Source organism: Podarcis filfolensis, assembly GCF_964270895.1.
Source record: "Podarcis filfolensis genome assembly, chromosome: 2".
Taxonomy (NCBI): domain Eukaryota; kingdom Metazoa; phylum Chordata; class Lepidosauria; order Squamata; family Lacertidae; genus Podarcis; species Podarcis filfolensis.
Genome location: NC_139605.1, coordinates 80744289 through 80758401, shown reverse-complemented (window position 1 = coordinate 80758401; position 14113 = coordinate 80744289). Strand labels below are relative to the sequence as shown.

General features: G+C 41.6%; 1 protein-coding gene across 2 annotated transcripts in view; it reads left to right on the top strand.

Moving 5' to 3' along the window:
- Window positions 1-14113, top strand: part of CACNA1A (calcium voltage-gated channel subunit alpha1 A) — a 253987-nt gene that overhangs the window by 202788 nt on the left and 37086 nt on the right. For both annotated transcript variants that reach the window (XM_083595029.1, XM_083595030.1), the window contains exons 38-39: window positions 2143-2270; window positions 5472-5568. In XM_083595029.1, the coding sequence (XP_083451155.1) occupies window positions 2143-2270; window positions 5472-5568 (225 nt within the window). The remainder of the gene's footprint in view (window positions 1-2142; window positions 2271-5471; window positions 5569-14113) is intronic.

Genomic DNA, 14113 nt, shown 5'->3' with positions numbered 1-14113 from the left:
AATCACATGGAGAATGCAACTTTCCCTCCAGCGAGCACTTCTGTGGTTGTGCAACTATCATATACTTTTATTAGCTGGTACCTGTACAATGCCTGTTGATGAACAATACACTTCTCCCCACATAGTCTTGTACCATGTGAGAGTTTGATTTTTTTTAATTATTAGTATTTTTATTGAGATATCTTGTAAAAGTGCAATCAGTTGAAAGCGTCATATATACATTGCCCTGTTATTTATAATTCTAGAACATAATGAACATTGCCCATTTTTCCATGATTTTGTTTGATTGGTTTACATGTGTTCTGTTAAAATAAGTTAAGTCATTGTTATGATAGACCATACCTTCTCTATCCACTCTAATAAAGATGGTGTATTCCGCTTTTCCAATACTTGGCAATTGTTATTTTTGTGGCTGTTAATAAATTAACTACCACCTCCAAGTCATTTTATGAAATTAATTATTTTAAAAATTCTAAAAATACCGTCCTAAAATAATGAGGCATAAGATAATCCATAGTAGTATTAAGGATTGTTTTCAAAACAGATTGAATAATAGGACACACACCCAAAATATGTATAAAGTCTGCTTTTCTTTCCCCACATCTACAACAGTTTGTCCTCATTAGTATTCTATATCAAATTCAACTTATAAGGGGCACAGTCCCATTAATACTGATTTTAATAATAATTTTACTTTAAATCAGCTGATAACCTTTGAAGACTATGAGCTCATATTTATTTCCATTTATTTGTATTTATTTCATACCCGTATGCTTTCCAATTTTTTTCATAAAATTACTGGTTGTTTGTTCTGTATCTTGAATCAGATCATAAAATTTACTTATATTCCCCCCTCTCTCTGCATTTGTAAAAAGAGCTGTTTTTAATGGTTTTTAAGTGTGTTTTTTTACTGCTGTAGATACTGAGCAATTCCAGCAGGAACACTCAAGTATCTTTGTCTCCCAGGAATATAGGCACTCTAGGCAGTTGCTTAGTTTGCCTCTATGGTTGGACAGTCCTGATTGGTGAAGGAGGAGCTTGGGGAATGGCTCCAACATTGGTCAACATCTGTTCTCTCACCAATTAGTGGTACTAGTGGGAGAGGATACCTGAAGCTCTGAAGCAATAAAACCCAGTGTGGTATCTCCACACGAATGAAGAGCTGCTGTATTTTGTAGCTAACAAGTAGTACCAGTAACAAGTAGTACTTGCAGTATGGAGTCTTCCAGTTCAGGATTTTAGTCAGCTAGCCAAGAGGTCTTTGAGGATACCCCATTCAATTTCCCCTCCCCTCTGATTTTCCATGTTGTTTTTCCTCCCACCATCAGGCAACATTCCATGGCTACTGAGCAAGCTTAGTCCTTACTGAACTGTTGATTCCTCTGCAACACACACTGAGGGCTATGCTTGCTGAGGAATGCTAGCTGGTGGTTGTTGCAGGCCTGGGGGGAAACACAAAAATGGGAAATTATGGTTTAAAAAAAGAAGCTTTTTTGTCCTTCTGCAAACCTTGGGTTTTCCGTCACACCTGCTTGTGTGTGAATTATACCATTTTGGCTTCATAAGCCAATATTCAGAGAATTCAGTTAGCCGTTAGTATATGATTTTCTGCCATTTGCACTCTAGAGTCAGGGAAGGACAGCTTTTGAGTGAATTGCAGCTTCATTTCTCAAATGAGGAACAGGCTGTTTGGTAGCTGCATGAAGGACCTGCAGCTCCCAAGCATGATCTAGTGTGGCAGTGGTGGTTGCAACCACAGGAGGTGGCTTGAGGTAGGCAGCAGCCTTTGCTTTGTGGCAAATTGTATGTATGTGTAAGAGAGAATGTCAGCAGGTAAATGGTAAGTTGTATTGTTCTACTCACAGGTATGCTCATTTCAAGTTTTAAAATGTTACTTTTGTGCCTGCATATCTGCATATATAAGTTTGTTCATGTTACCATTGCTAATATGCAATGTGGGGGGGAGGCGAAGGGGTGTGCCACCATTTGCCATGTTGGTCCCTCTCTCTAGTTACTTGAGGTCACATAGACTCTGGGCCTAAGCCTTGGTTTGCAGCAAGATGATAATTCTCAGCATTATTGAGCATTTCACCAGTAACATAACATGTCTGTATCCATCTGTGTGCCTTCTTGATATTGCAGATGTTGAACCTTTTTGTGGCTGTTATCATGGACAACTTTGAGTATCTGACGCGTGATTCTTCCATTTTGGGGCCCCACCATCTGGACGAGTATGTGCGTGTGTGGGCTGAGTATGATCCTGCTGCCTGGTAAGGACATGCCTACCTGGCCGTTCCCAATACTGTACTCACAGCCATTGCCCCACACCAAGCAAAAGCTTGGGAAAGTGGATCAAATTGATCCATGCTTGGGGAAAACTCTCCTTAGTAAGGAAAACAGGGGCAGGGGATGGAGAAGAATTAGGCCTTAGAAGCTGGGCAGGGAGGCTACAGCTTAAGATTCCTGGGTTCTGCTGATTCCAACTCTATTAGGAAAGAGATTTAGCAGTGTGAAAGCTAAGACACCTATGCTCTCTACATTACTTTCACACAAGAAGTGCATTGGCTGGTAGGAGCATCGACTCCTGCGTTTTTGTTCATCTCAGGAAGGGAAACAATATTTAGAACTACAAAAGAAAAAATAGTCTTATGCTTGTTCTACTCTAACAGAGCGAAGATAGGATGTCATATTGGTAGATACAGTCCTTATCTGTAATGATGCGAGAGAAAGGCAGAAGCCTAATCTGAGGCAGAGATTGGAGCCACTGCCCCTGTTTGCATGCAGCTCCATTGTGAGTCACCCACCTTAGCTGAGTTCCAGTCAGTGTGGATCTGTGGCCACTGCCACTCTGCCATTCCCATTCCTGTTGGCTAATTTCTGTGGGTCTCACTAGGAACAAGAGATTGCAAGAAGCAGATATGGGGGGGTTTATCTCTGATTAACATTTCCTCTTTTAATTTTAGGTTTTTGCAGCTGGACTCCACACACAACTCCACACACACACACACACACACACACACCCTTACATTATCCCATATGTTCAAAAGGGCATGATGTATGGCCCCTTGTGCCCAGGGATACCTGTTGCCATTTCCCTATTCTACCTAGTGGGCTATGTAGCCCCTACTGTAGGAAAACTGAGTAACATCACTAGTGTCACTTGAGCCAGACATGTGTATCTGAAGAAGTGTGCATGCACACGAAAGCTTACACCCAGAACAAACTTAGTTGGACTCTAAGGTGCTACTGGACAATTTTTAATTTTTTTTTAATTTATTGAGCCAGACAGTTATCTCAGTGAAGCCCCTGATGGTAGCGGCTATGCTTCATGTTTTGTGTCATGTTAGTAGTATGTGAGCTAAAAAAGGGTTATTGTGGTACTGACTTGGAAGCCGTCACAGAACCTACCAGTGTTACGTATTGTTCAGCCATCAAAGAAATGTGCTCAATGGCTCTGTTAGTTATAAATGACACACTTCTCAAATGTTGGCCTGTAGAGAGGTGTTTGTTTGTTTATTTGTATGTTTGTGTATGTATGTGAGACAGAGAGAGAGAGCATGTGTATGTGTGTGCCTGCTAGGGCCTGGCCTACCATTCTGGTGTGTAACTATTATTGTAATTTTTATATGGTTTGCTGGGGAGGAGGCCAAGCACTCTGCTGCTGCAAGCAGGCACAGTGAGCAGAGTTGTGATAATTGGCACCTAACAGAAGGTCCACCCAGCGTTCTCTTGGTATCGTTTGTCACCCCTGTGCCCTGTTGAGAATGAATGCCCGTTGTGTCCAGGTTTAATGTGTTTGTTTACGCTGCCAGCCCTAACTGGCAAAACCTGCCAAGCCCAGCTGAGGGAGTGTTCATCAGGGAGCCTGTGCCATGCAGGGGCAGGAAAACCAGGTCTGCCCCCGCCTGAGCACTGGTTTCTATGCATTTATTAATAAGGAAGGAAAATGTTGGAATGGGAAGCCCAGGGCTCCTAGAGTCCATGGCACAATGACTGGTTTTAAAGCGTCCATTGTGAGTTACAGAAAGGCAGCAATGCCTAATGGAAGAAATACCCAAGTTGGGACCTCAGCTCACACTTGACACATGATCTTTGATAAATCTCACCATGCTGCATAGATGTGTGTCATTCCCCTATCTTCCTATCACCGTATATATTAATAAAAATGGTACTGGCTCATCTTCTTTCCCAGTACTGATGAATAACCCAGTAGAGCTGCAGCAAAACCTGGGCTGCACAGCTCTGAGAAGCCCCTTTCCCCCTGCTGCCACCAATGGGAATGTACAGTTTCTCCATAAGCCCTGTGGGGGGTGGTATGGCTGGACTGAAGGTCTCTAGCCGGCAGTCCTGCTATGTTCTGTGTGTTCATGACAGTGTATGTGTTTCTCTTGCCCTGTAGCGTCTGCACTAACCCCCGTGTATTCTTCTTGCAGTGGCCGAATTCATTATAAGGATATGTACAGTTTATTACGTGTAATATCTCCCCCCCTGGGCTTAGGCAAGAAATGCCCTCATAGGGTTGCTTGCAAGGTTTGACTTACACTAAAACCTGCTAGCATCAACGGAATGAATGTTGCTTATGATTTCTTTAATATATATATTTCATATATATATATCTATATATATCTGTACACATACCTATCTATATATATTGCACTTTCAAGAGTAATTTAATGTAATTAGCCAACAGAATGCGTGAAATGATGCTGCCACCCAGACCAGTAACGCATGGAGCATACCGGTTACCTTGAACCATCTCTGCTTGCTGTTAGCTGGAGCTAGGCCTGGAGGGTTCTATGAGTCTCTCTCTCTCTACTCACCTCCACCACTCTCTGCACATTAATACTTCATCTGGGGAGGACAGAGACTCCATTGACACCTCTGCCATTTCCCCCCCTCCCCTCCCCACTTCTTTCCACCCCCCTTTCCCTCCACCTTCTCTTCCTGCACTCTGCCCTCCTCCCACATTGGCAAAGAGGGGCTTTCTCATCTCAATCTGTCTTTCTCTTTCTCTCCTTCTTTCTGTGGATCTTCATTACTAAGAGGACCTGACTCTGCACTCCTTGGCCCTATAAGCCCATGGAGGATTGTGGTCTGCATTTATAACCTGAGGCTGAGTAAACTAGATGGAGGCACATGCTTAAGTTAAACCTGTCCCTCTTGCAATGGGAACGCTTGCTCTGTAAGTACGGAGCTTGCACTTAAGCATTTTGCTGGATCACAGCCAGTTTGAGGAGCCATCTTTCTACTCCCAGTCGTCCATGAAGATCAAGCATATTTGAACTCTTGGCTGACAAGCAGCACAGTAATCTTTACATTTTTATCTTCCATTTTTTTCTTTTCCAATTGATTTCCAATATTTTTCTCTTCTTTGCATCTCTCTCTCTTTTCTATTTTTCTGTGTATTTTTTCCTTTTTTAATTATTATTAATTTTTTTTGGTTGTTTTTATTTTTAATTTTTTGCTCCCAGGGGCCGGATGACTTTCATGGACATGTATGAGATGCTGAGACACATGTCTCCACCCCTGGGGCTAGGGAAGAAATGCCCTGCCCGTGTTGCTTATAAGGTAGAATAATTTTTAAGAAATAAACAAGGCATATTTCAAGTTAGCTTCATTTTTAATTATTTTTTTTCAACAACAAAAATACAAAAGCTATAATTTTTGTACATTTCTTCCCCCTTCTCAATACAATTTCTTGAGCAGTAACAGTGTGTCCGTTCAGTACCGTTAGCGTTTCATGTTTCAGAGACTCCATTATGGCCAATAAATGTTGGGTGGGTAAGAAACAACTCCAAGGTGCATGATCCTACTCAAAATCCTCCATCAAAGTGCCACCACCCTGTCCTCCTGCATCTAGCAGAAGAGACACTGCTTTTAAAATGTTTCACCTCCCATTCCCTTTGCCGTCCCCCCCCCAAACAATTTAAACAGCTGTGATTGCTCTGAAACTATCCAGCCAATACAGATACCCCAAATGAACTGGGAAGAACAAAGCCGGAAGGGGAAGAGAGACCAAAGATCCAAAACACATTTAATGGCACTATGAGTACCGTATTTTTCGCTCTATAAGACGCACCAGACCATAAGATGCACCTAGTTTTTGGAGGAGGAAAACAAGAAAAAAAATATTATGAATCCCAGAAGCCATTACTTTTTAGGAGGGATCGCTGCGCAGCGAAAGCAGCAATCCCTCTTGCTGTTCTGGCTTCTGGGATAGCTGCGCAGTCTGCATTCGCTCCATAAGACGCACACACATTTCCCCTTACTTTTTAGGAGGGAAAAAGTGAGTCTTATAGAGCAAAAAATACGGTACTTTTGATCAGGCCAGTGTGTCCGCTTCTAGTTCGGGGAGTCAAAATGATATTAGTCACCATTACCTGCAGAAAGAACTGATGCCATTGGATTGAAATATTTTCTAAATAAATAAAATGCATGGCCCTGTGCACCTATTCATCAGTTTTCCTCTACCTGGGCAACCTTTCCCTTTGACCCATAACACTGTAGTGGAGCTCCTGAATCTCTGTTAAAATCCAGTTAACCACATTGCAGGGGTAGGTTGCAGCATAGTACATATGACTGTTGATGAGCTTTTTGGTGTCAATATAGGGAACACTGCAGAGAAAATGTTATACCCATTAGTTGAAAGCATATGATGCACTTGAACTGCCCATATATGCAGGTGAACAATGTAGGATATAACTAGAAGTTTGCCCACACTCATCCATTTCAGACAAAATCCCCCAATGAAATGAAGTTTCTGTGGTTCCCAACTTTCTTGAATGCACCTCACATGTTCAGCAGTTTCCAGGACCCAAAATCCCCTGGTGTCTTTCACGGTATGAACAGAGCTCTCCCAGGAATTCCTGATCAACCTCCTGTAAGTAATGTGAAATGTGGGGGTAGCACAGGTAGCACAAGGGCAGAAGCACGTTATTCAGACTCCATGCCCTGGTTCTCAGGGATGAGGTAATTTGCAGGGATGAGTTAATTTCCTTGTATCTGGGTTTAGATTATCTGGATAAATTCCAGATAAATTTCACAGTATTTCAAAACAGCAGGAAATTAAATGTAAACAAGATAGTAAGAAAGTCACTATCCTCACAATTTGTTCCTATGTCCAATGAACACTGACTGAGGGTCAAAGGAGATGTGACTTTATTCATGCATTTTCTCTGTTATGCTCGCTTCAAAAAATATAAGCAGCTAACGCAGAGGGAGGAGCTGGATCAAAACCATGAGGGACACTTTAAGCCTTTGCCCCTGCTATGGTCCAGATTAGAATCCCCCCATCCCATTGCCCCCTTCCCCAGTCTGCAATCCTAAACCAACTTGGGGGCCCTCCATACTGCTATTTATGTTTTTTTAAAAAAACTAAACAAACAAACCAAGTATATCAGAGTTAAATAAGTGAATTTACAGCTGCAGCACTGGTTGACTGGAGAAAATATTTGCTGGGAGTGAGTACCTGAGCTTCTTGGTGCCTTGCTTGCTCTCTTGTTTTGTTGTCTCTTAGACAGCTGAGGTTCCTGGTAAGTGCTGTAAGGACAGGGACCCGTGCCTGAACCCGAGGGGTTCTGGCTCAGTCTTGTAAGCTCTTACATCAGTTTCTGTCTGTGTCAAGAAACATAAAAGCCCAGGAACATTCGTGCAGCAAATGGTATCATCCCTTAAGGAGCTCCATTGGGAGTTCCCAGGGCTTTTTTCCCAGCCAGAACTCAATTCTGGTACCTCTTTTGGGATCCATTGCCATTCTGAGAGAACGGGGGAGGTGTTCGTGGTGAGTTCTGGCACCTCTTTTTAAGAAGAATAGCACTGTGAGTCCCAAGGACAAAGGCAGTGCCCCCATCTAACCCCACCCCACTGCATCCTGGAGACATTGGATAGTGTTAAGGGATCAGAATGCATGTGTGGTTTCCTGCACATGATGAGAGCCTATGCAATGATAAGACCAAGTCACCTTCAGTTTCAGTGAGGGAGATAAAGCCATGGAAAAGTGATAGGACACCAAGGAAGGCGAGGACAATGCAATTTACCCCATGGTCCTCTTTGCCACCCCTCCCAAGGATATGGGTTCCTAGTTGCCCCTGAGTGTCCTCTCAGGCTTCGTGGAGCCTGTTCTGCACCTTGGTACACAAGGGCCATTAGGAGATTTGGGATGAGGTGGCATCAGTATGCTGATGCTACCTAGCTCTGCTCTGTAACATCAGGAGAGACTGTTCAAACTATAGATTGGTACCTGGTCTAGGGGCTGGATAAGAGCCAGTAAACCAGCTTTGAATCCTAGCAAGACAAAGGTGCTGTAGTGAGTGTTTCCCAAGTCCAGATAATTGGTCAATTGCCTGCTTTGGATAGGGTCATACTCCCCCCCCCCAAAAAAAGCAGGTTTGTAGCCTGGGGATACTCCTGGATCCATCTTTGTCATTAGAGACCCAGGTGACCTCAGTGGCTAGGAATGCCTTCTACCAGCTTCGACTGGTAAGACAGCTACAGCCATTTCTGGATCAGAATACCCTGACCTCCAGGCTGGATTACTTACTTCAGTGTGCTTGCCTTTGGGGTTTGTCCAGAAGCTGCAGCTGTTGCAAAATCTGGTGCTTAGCTACCAGGCTAAATTTGTGGTGCTGGTTTTGCTGTATAAAGACCTGTACAGCATGGGACCAGGATACCCATAAGATTGTCTTACACCTTAGATACCTAGTCGATCATTGTGCTTTGCAGGTGAGGGCCTGCAAATGTCAGAATTGGGCCCTACCATTTGGAATTCCCTTTCCTTAAATAGTAGATAGGTGCACCTAATGAAGATCTTCCTCTTTCATCAGGCCTTTTAAGATGAGATCTTTACCAGTCTGCATCTGTACTTGAATTGTTTTAAAGATGGTGTTATTATTTTATCCCTTGTGGTTCACTGCCTTGGGCTTCTTTGAAAGGGTATAAATTTAATTAATAAATAATAAATAAAATAAATAACATCACATCTAGTTTGGTGCTGATAATGATTTATAAAGCTCGTTCTGAGCATTTGATTCAGTATTTAACCAATATGCAATTGGAGTCCTCACTTGCTATGCATTTTTTTCATAATTGAAGTTTTTCTGTTGTATGTATCCTAGAGATCACTTTTGATCTACACCACTTTCTGTAACCATGGCATAGGCATGACCACTTGGTGCTGCATTCATATGGCAGCAGCTGATAATGCAATTTAGTACTGAAGCATAAATTTAGGAAACAATACTGAATAATGAAAAATAGGATTTTGAATGATGTTCCTTTTTCAGTACACTAGGGTATGCTACCCATGTTAAGCCTGCTAAGTCACCAACCTGCCATTTGAGCTTGTGGGAATCATTGTCCGGATTAGAACACATGGCACATGACTTGCAGGTATTAGTGTACTTGACACTTGAAAAACCGTCTATCTGGAAATGAATTGAAACTGGTAGAATTGGGCTTGTATTGTGAGGGTCTTCACAGAGTTTTAGTATGATTTAAGCTCCACTTTATTAGTTCAGACTTTTGTGCAAGACAGACAGTATTCACCTTTAGCTGCCAGTTAACAAGAGTCTAGAAGTGCAGGACTATACTCATTACCTCTTACACATGTACAGGCTAGCAACAGAACACATGCCCAGGTAGAGCTCCTTCTGGGTAAAAGTTAGACTCAAGTCTTGGGCTCCATCCACCAACTTGCCTATGGGTTGCAGTTCATTCTGCAGTTGGGATTGCTCTCTCATGCCCTTCCGGCTGCCCATAAAAGAATAAGGGAGGTGGGGAAGTTCTTGTAGTTGTTCTAATGGCTCTTTTGATCTCTTTGCATAACTTAAAACAGACACCCATGCCTTTTCAGTGCTTCTGCCTCCATAACGGTGTAACTTCCTACAAAAGAACACAACCTAAGGGGAAGTAGTTCACTACTCTTAACCAGAGACGAATTAACAGCAACTAACCTTTTTCTCTGCCCCCTTCTCTCTGCTGCTCCATGCCTCCTTCTCTGTCAATGCAGTTCTAACCTATCAGAAGCTTTTCCCTTCTGCTCCTCCATAACTTCATACTCTAACCCTAAACCTTTTATGCATCTCAGCAGCTGATCATCAAGCTACATCTTCTTTCTCCTTTTCTTCCCTAAGTCTACCACTCATACCCAGAGCTTCCCCTCTCACATTTTCTATGTTATGTGTGTGATCTCTCTTTCACCCTTCTGAACCATTGGGTTTCTATTGCTGGTTCATGGCACAGGTATTGAAAAGCTCACTCTCACTTGAAAGGGTCCTTGGATTCTGCAAGTTTAGTGTGCGGAGAAGGGGGAAGATATAAAACTCTGCCAGTTTTATCAGTGGGGATAGACTCTGTAGTAAAGGTTTCAGTGCAGTTTGTTGCCACAGAAACTCTGTAGTGAACATGCCACTATAGGTTGAGAAATGTAGGAAGATTTGGGGAGAGGGTACTCAAATCCACCCAAGCAAGAGCAGTAAGTAAAATGAATGTTTGAAAGGGCCATGGTGAGTAGGAGGCAGTAACTGAAATAGGTTTTTTCAGATGAAAGATTATACTACTGTATCCTGATGGCAGCCAGCAACTAATACTTCCTTCAGACTATAATATCAGACCAATCGTTGCACTGAAACATACGTGAAATGATCAGAGTGCTGGGAGAGACGAGGTCAGTTTGCTCACATTGCTCTGCCAATGGAAGAACCTTGTGGGAGGGGTGAATTGCACAGCTATGCAAGTGCCACCACACCTTTCCGATCTCTGGTGCTTGTGTGGTTCTTCACATGTAATTCTACCCCTTCCACATGGTTCCTGCGTTTTTTGGTAACCAAAGTGGAAGCCATAAGAGAAGTGTGATCATTCTCCAACTGCATCTTGCTACTGAAGTAAACATGACAGCTCTTTCAACATCTTGGTAGATCCTTTTTGTGATATGTTTTAATTTGGGTTTAGGAGCAGGGGAAGGGTGTTATTCTTCTGTTGGAATGGTCATAATCTTACTCAGTGAGAAAACATGAATTTCTCAGCCAGTTTGACTGTATCTTATGAGCTGAACATGCTTAATAGAGACAATAAGTATAAATGAAAAATTACTTTTAAAGCAGTAAGTCTGATGGAGAATATTGCATGCGGACTAAACTTGAAGAAGTAACAATAATCACTCTGATGTTTTGATACTACTGTGACTACTACAGTAGTCTTGAGGAGGATGCGATTTTTTTGAGAAGCAGAGAGAGATGTAATGGGCAAGAGGAGAAAGAGAATTCCATTCATTGGAGGAAGCAAATGAGAAGAATCAAAGACAAGACATAGCCGAGGCTATCTGTGACTTAAAATAAGATAATTATCCAGAGCATTATGACATATAAAGAAGTTAAATAAGGATGGATAAGACTGTGAAGAGTGTTGCTGAGAAGTTAAAGCATCAACTGAGAGACAGGTGTAAATTTTGGTGAGGTTAAAATATAACACCTGCCTGAATTAGAAACAGGATATTTGAGAATGAAAGAGGACAGTAAAAAATAAAACTCGAGACAATAAAATTAGGAAGAATGACAAGGATATTATTTGTCAGATGAAGAAACAGAAGGTTTACAGGACAAGACAACAAATTCTATATAGTGTTTTTTAAGTTGTCTCTGGGTGTTCCAACCAGAAAAAGCAAAAAGGCAGAAAGAGAAAGATAAACTTGAATGTTGTTTGCATAACGATGATCATTGAAATCAAACTGTTCTGTCAGAGATACAAAATTCCAAAGCCAGGTCTGCATATTGAACCAAATAAAAACTTTGTGAGCTGGACATTTCAACAAGGATCGTTCCATCCTGATGAATCAAGGAAGACACCAAAATCAATGTGATCTTCTCATTCTTCTCAGCCTCCTAGTAAGTAGAACCATCTAGATCAAGAAATGTTAACCAAAATTTTATTAGATTTTATAAGCTGTGTCAAAAGTTATGACAATTGCAAAGTCACCAAAAATTATAATTACATTTAAAAACAATATGATCAAATACAGAATAAAGGTCTAAAAATTATTGAGTTCATCTTACAATGAAGTGTTCACTTCAGCTATATATTCAGCTATGTTTCATGCACAAAAATCTGTCTGATTTTTGCAGGACAGGCAAAATCTGGATATGATGTTAGGCTCTCATCTGTCCAGTGACTTTAGGTTTGTCTTTAAAGTTCAGATTTCTTAAAAGTGAGCCAAGCAGTTCATTCATCACATTATAATATAGCAGATAAAATAACTCTAAAGTTTCAGTGCGGTAGAGATGTGACCACACTGTCTGCCTACATGAAGTTGGAGAAACACTCTCCACACAAACAATTTGTCATTCATCCATACACACCGCCCAGGCTTGCGCCCCAGGGATGTCACTTCAGTGCTGCTAATGCAGAGTTTGACTTCACCCCTGGATATGCGCTGCTTTGACTTGCGAGACTGATGGATGCCAACATGGAGAATGCTCTCATCCTTCTCAGATGCAGGGAGGATATGTTGTCTGTAAACACAAATATCTTCTTCCATAAGTTGGAGTGACTGCTGTGCCAATGACACATAGAATCCTGAACATCTTCAACATTATTAAAAAACAAAAATGTGCTGAACATGATAAATATAGAGATCATAGATTTTCAGCTAATTAAGTTCATCCATTGTAACAGGAACAAAGATAATGCAGGTATGTACCTTTCATACTGATTTTTTCTGTCACTTTTCGAGTGGCAAAAGCCATTAGCATGTGATTTCCATGTAATTCAAGATTCACACCCACTTTTAGTATAAATTGTCTTGCTTTGTTAATTATGGGCGTGTGAATAGGCTCCATGAGAAGACCCTGATTTATAAACCAATGCCTCTGTGTAATCTCCAAAAGGGTGCAAGTCTGCCAGCAACTCCATAAGGAATTGTATATTGACTTTCGTTGAACCATGACTGTTTCTGAGATTTGGGCTAAAAGTGAATCTGAATTGCTGCAGGCATTGCTTTGTCGCATTCATACCGGTTCTTAACAACTACCCCAGTTCTTAATGATTGGTTCAAAAACTGATGCTAATATTTTGACCCCACACATGGAGGTTGCAAAAATGCTTTCTAGTTTGATTTTGTCTTATGTTGATATCAGCACATCTACGATGTGGGTCAGACAATTAAATCTTCATATGAAAGCTGTTGGAAAATGTATTTGCCAGTCACCTGTCAATTAGCTGGCTTGAACAAGTGAAGAATCTCCATGGTAGTTGCTCCGCAGGAAAATAAATTATCCAGTCACTCCTTTGCACAACCGGACTACTTTGCCAGCCTATATTTGAATAGAAAATCAGGTCTTCAATCTTCCTACAATTTGATTAAAAGGAAGAAGAGGCCAAATGCCCTGGCAGGCTGCCTGTTTATCTTGGCACTGAGCGCAGGGTCAAGTGCCACCATTGGGCAGTTGTTCCCATGCCCAGGGGAACACCCACAAGGCCCTGCTGCCATTGGTCAATTTGGCATCAGAGAACAATCCGGCCTGTCATATGCCGGTTCACGAGAGCGTATTGGGGCCTGCCTGCAAAGCCCCCCATCCCAGAAGGGCAAACGGACTTTCTCTTCAATGCAAATCTCCAATTTTTTTTGCTGTACTTACCTGCCATTGATTATTGCTTTGGATTTGAAGAAATTAGAACATATATACTTCTTTTTATAAAAAACAAAAAACCCTGCCCAAACTTTTAAAGAAAGTTTGCACCTACAGGACCACTATAAGAAGAACTGCAACCTGATATTGTTACTGTTGAAATTCCAAATTCTGTTCCTCTATCATTGGTGGGAAACCAAGTGTTCTCTTTCCACTCATCTTTTTGTCACAGCTCTTGTGTTCTTGGATAATTAAAGGCACTCTCGGTATTGCCGCTCATCTCCTTTCGCTCAGTTCCTGCAGCCAAAGAGGCAGAAGAGTTTGTAAGCTGATAACACTGCATAACAATTTTTGGCAAAAGTCATGCCTCTGAGATAAAAGTAGCCATTTCTTATAGATTTTGAGGTGTTGAATACGAATATGACAATGAAAACGCAAAATCGGCTACAGTTTCTTAGAGATCTGCAATCATTTATTATAATTTGAGTATGACT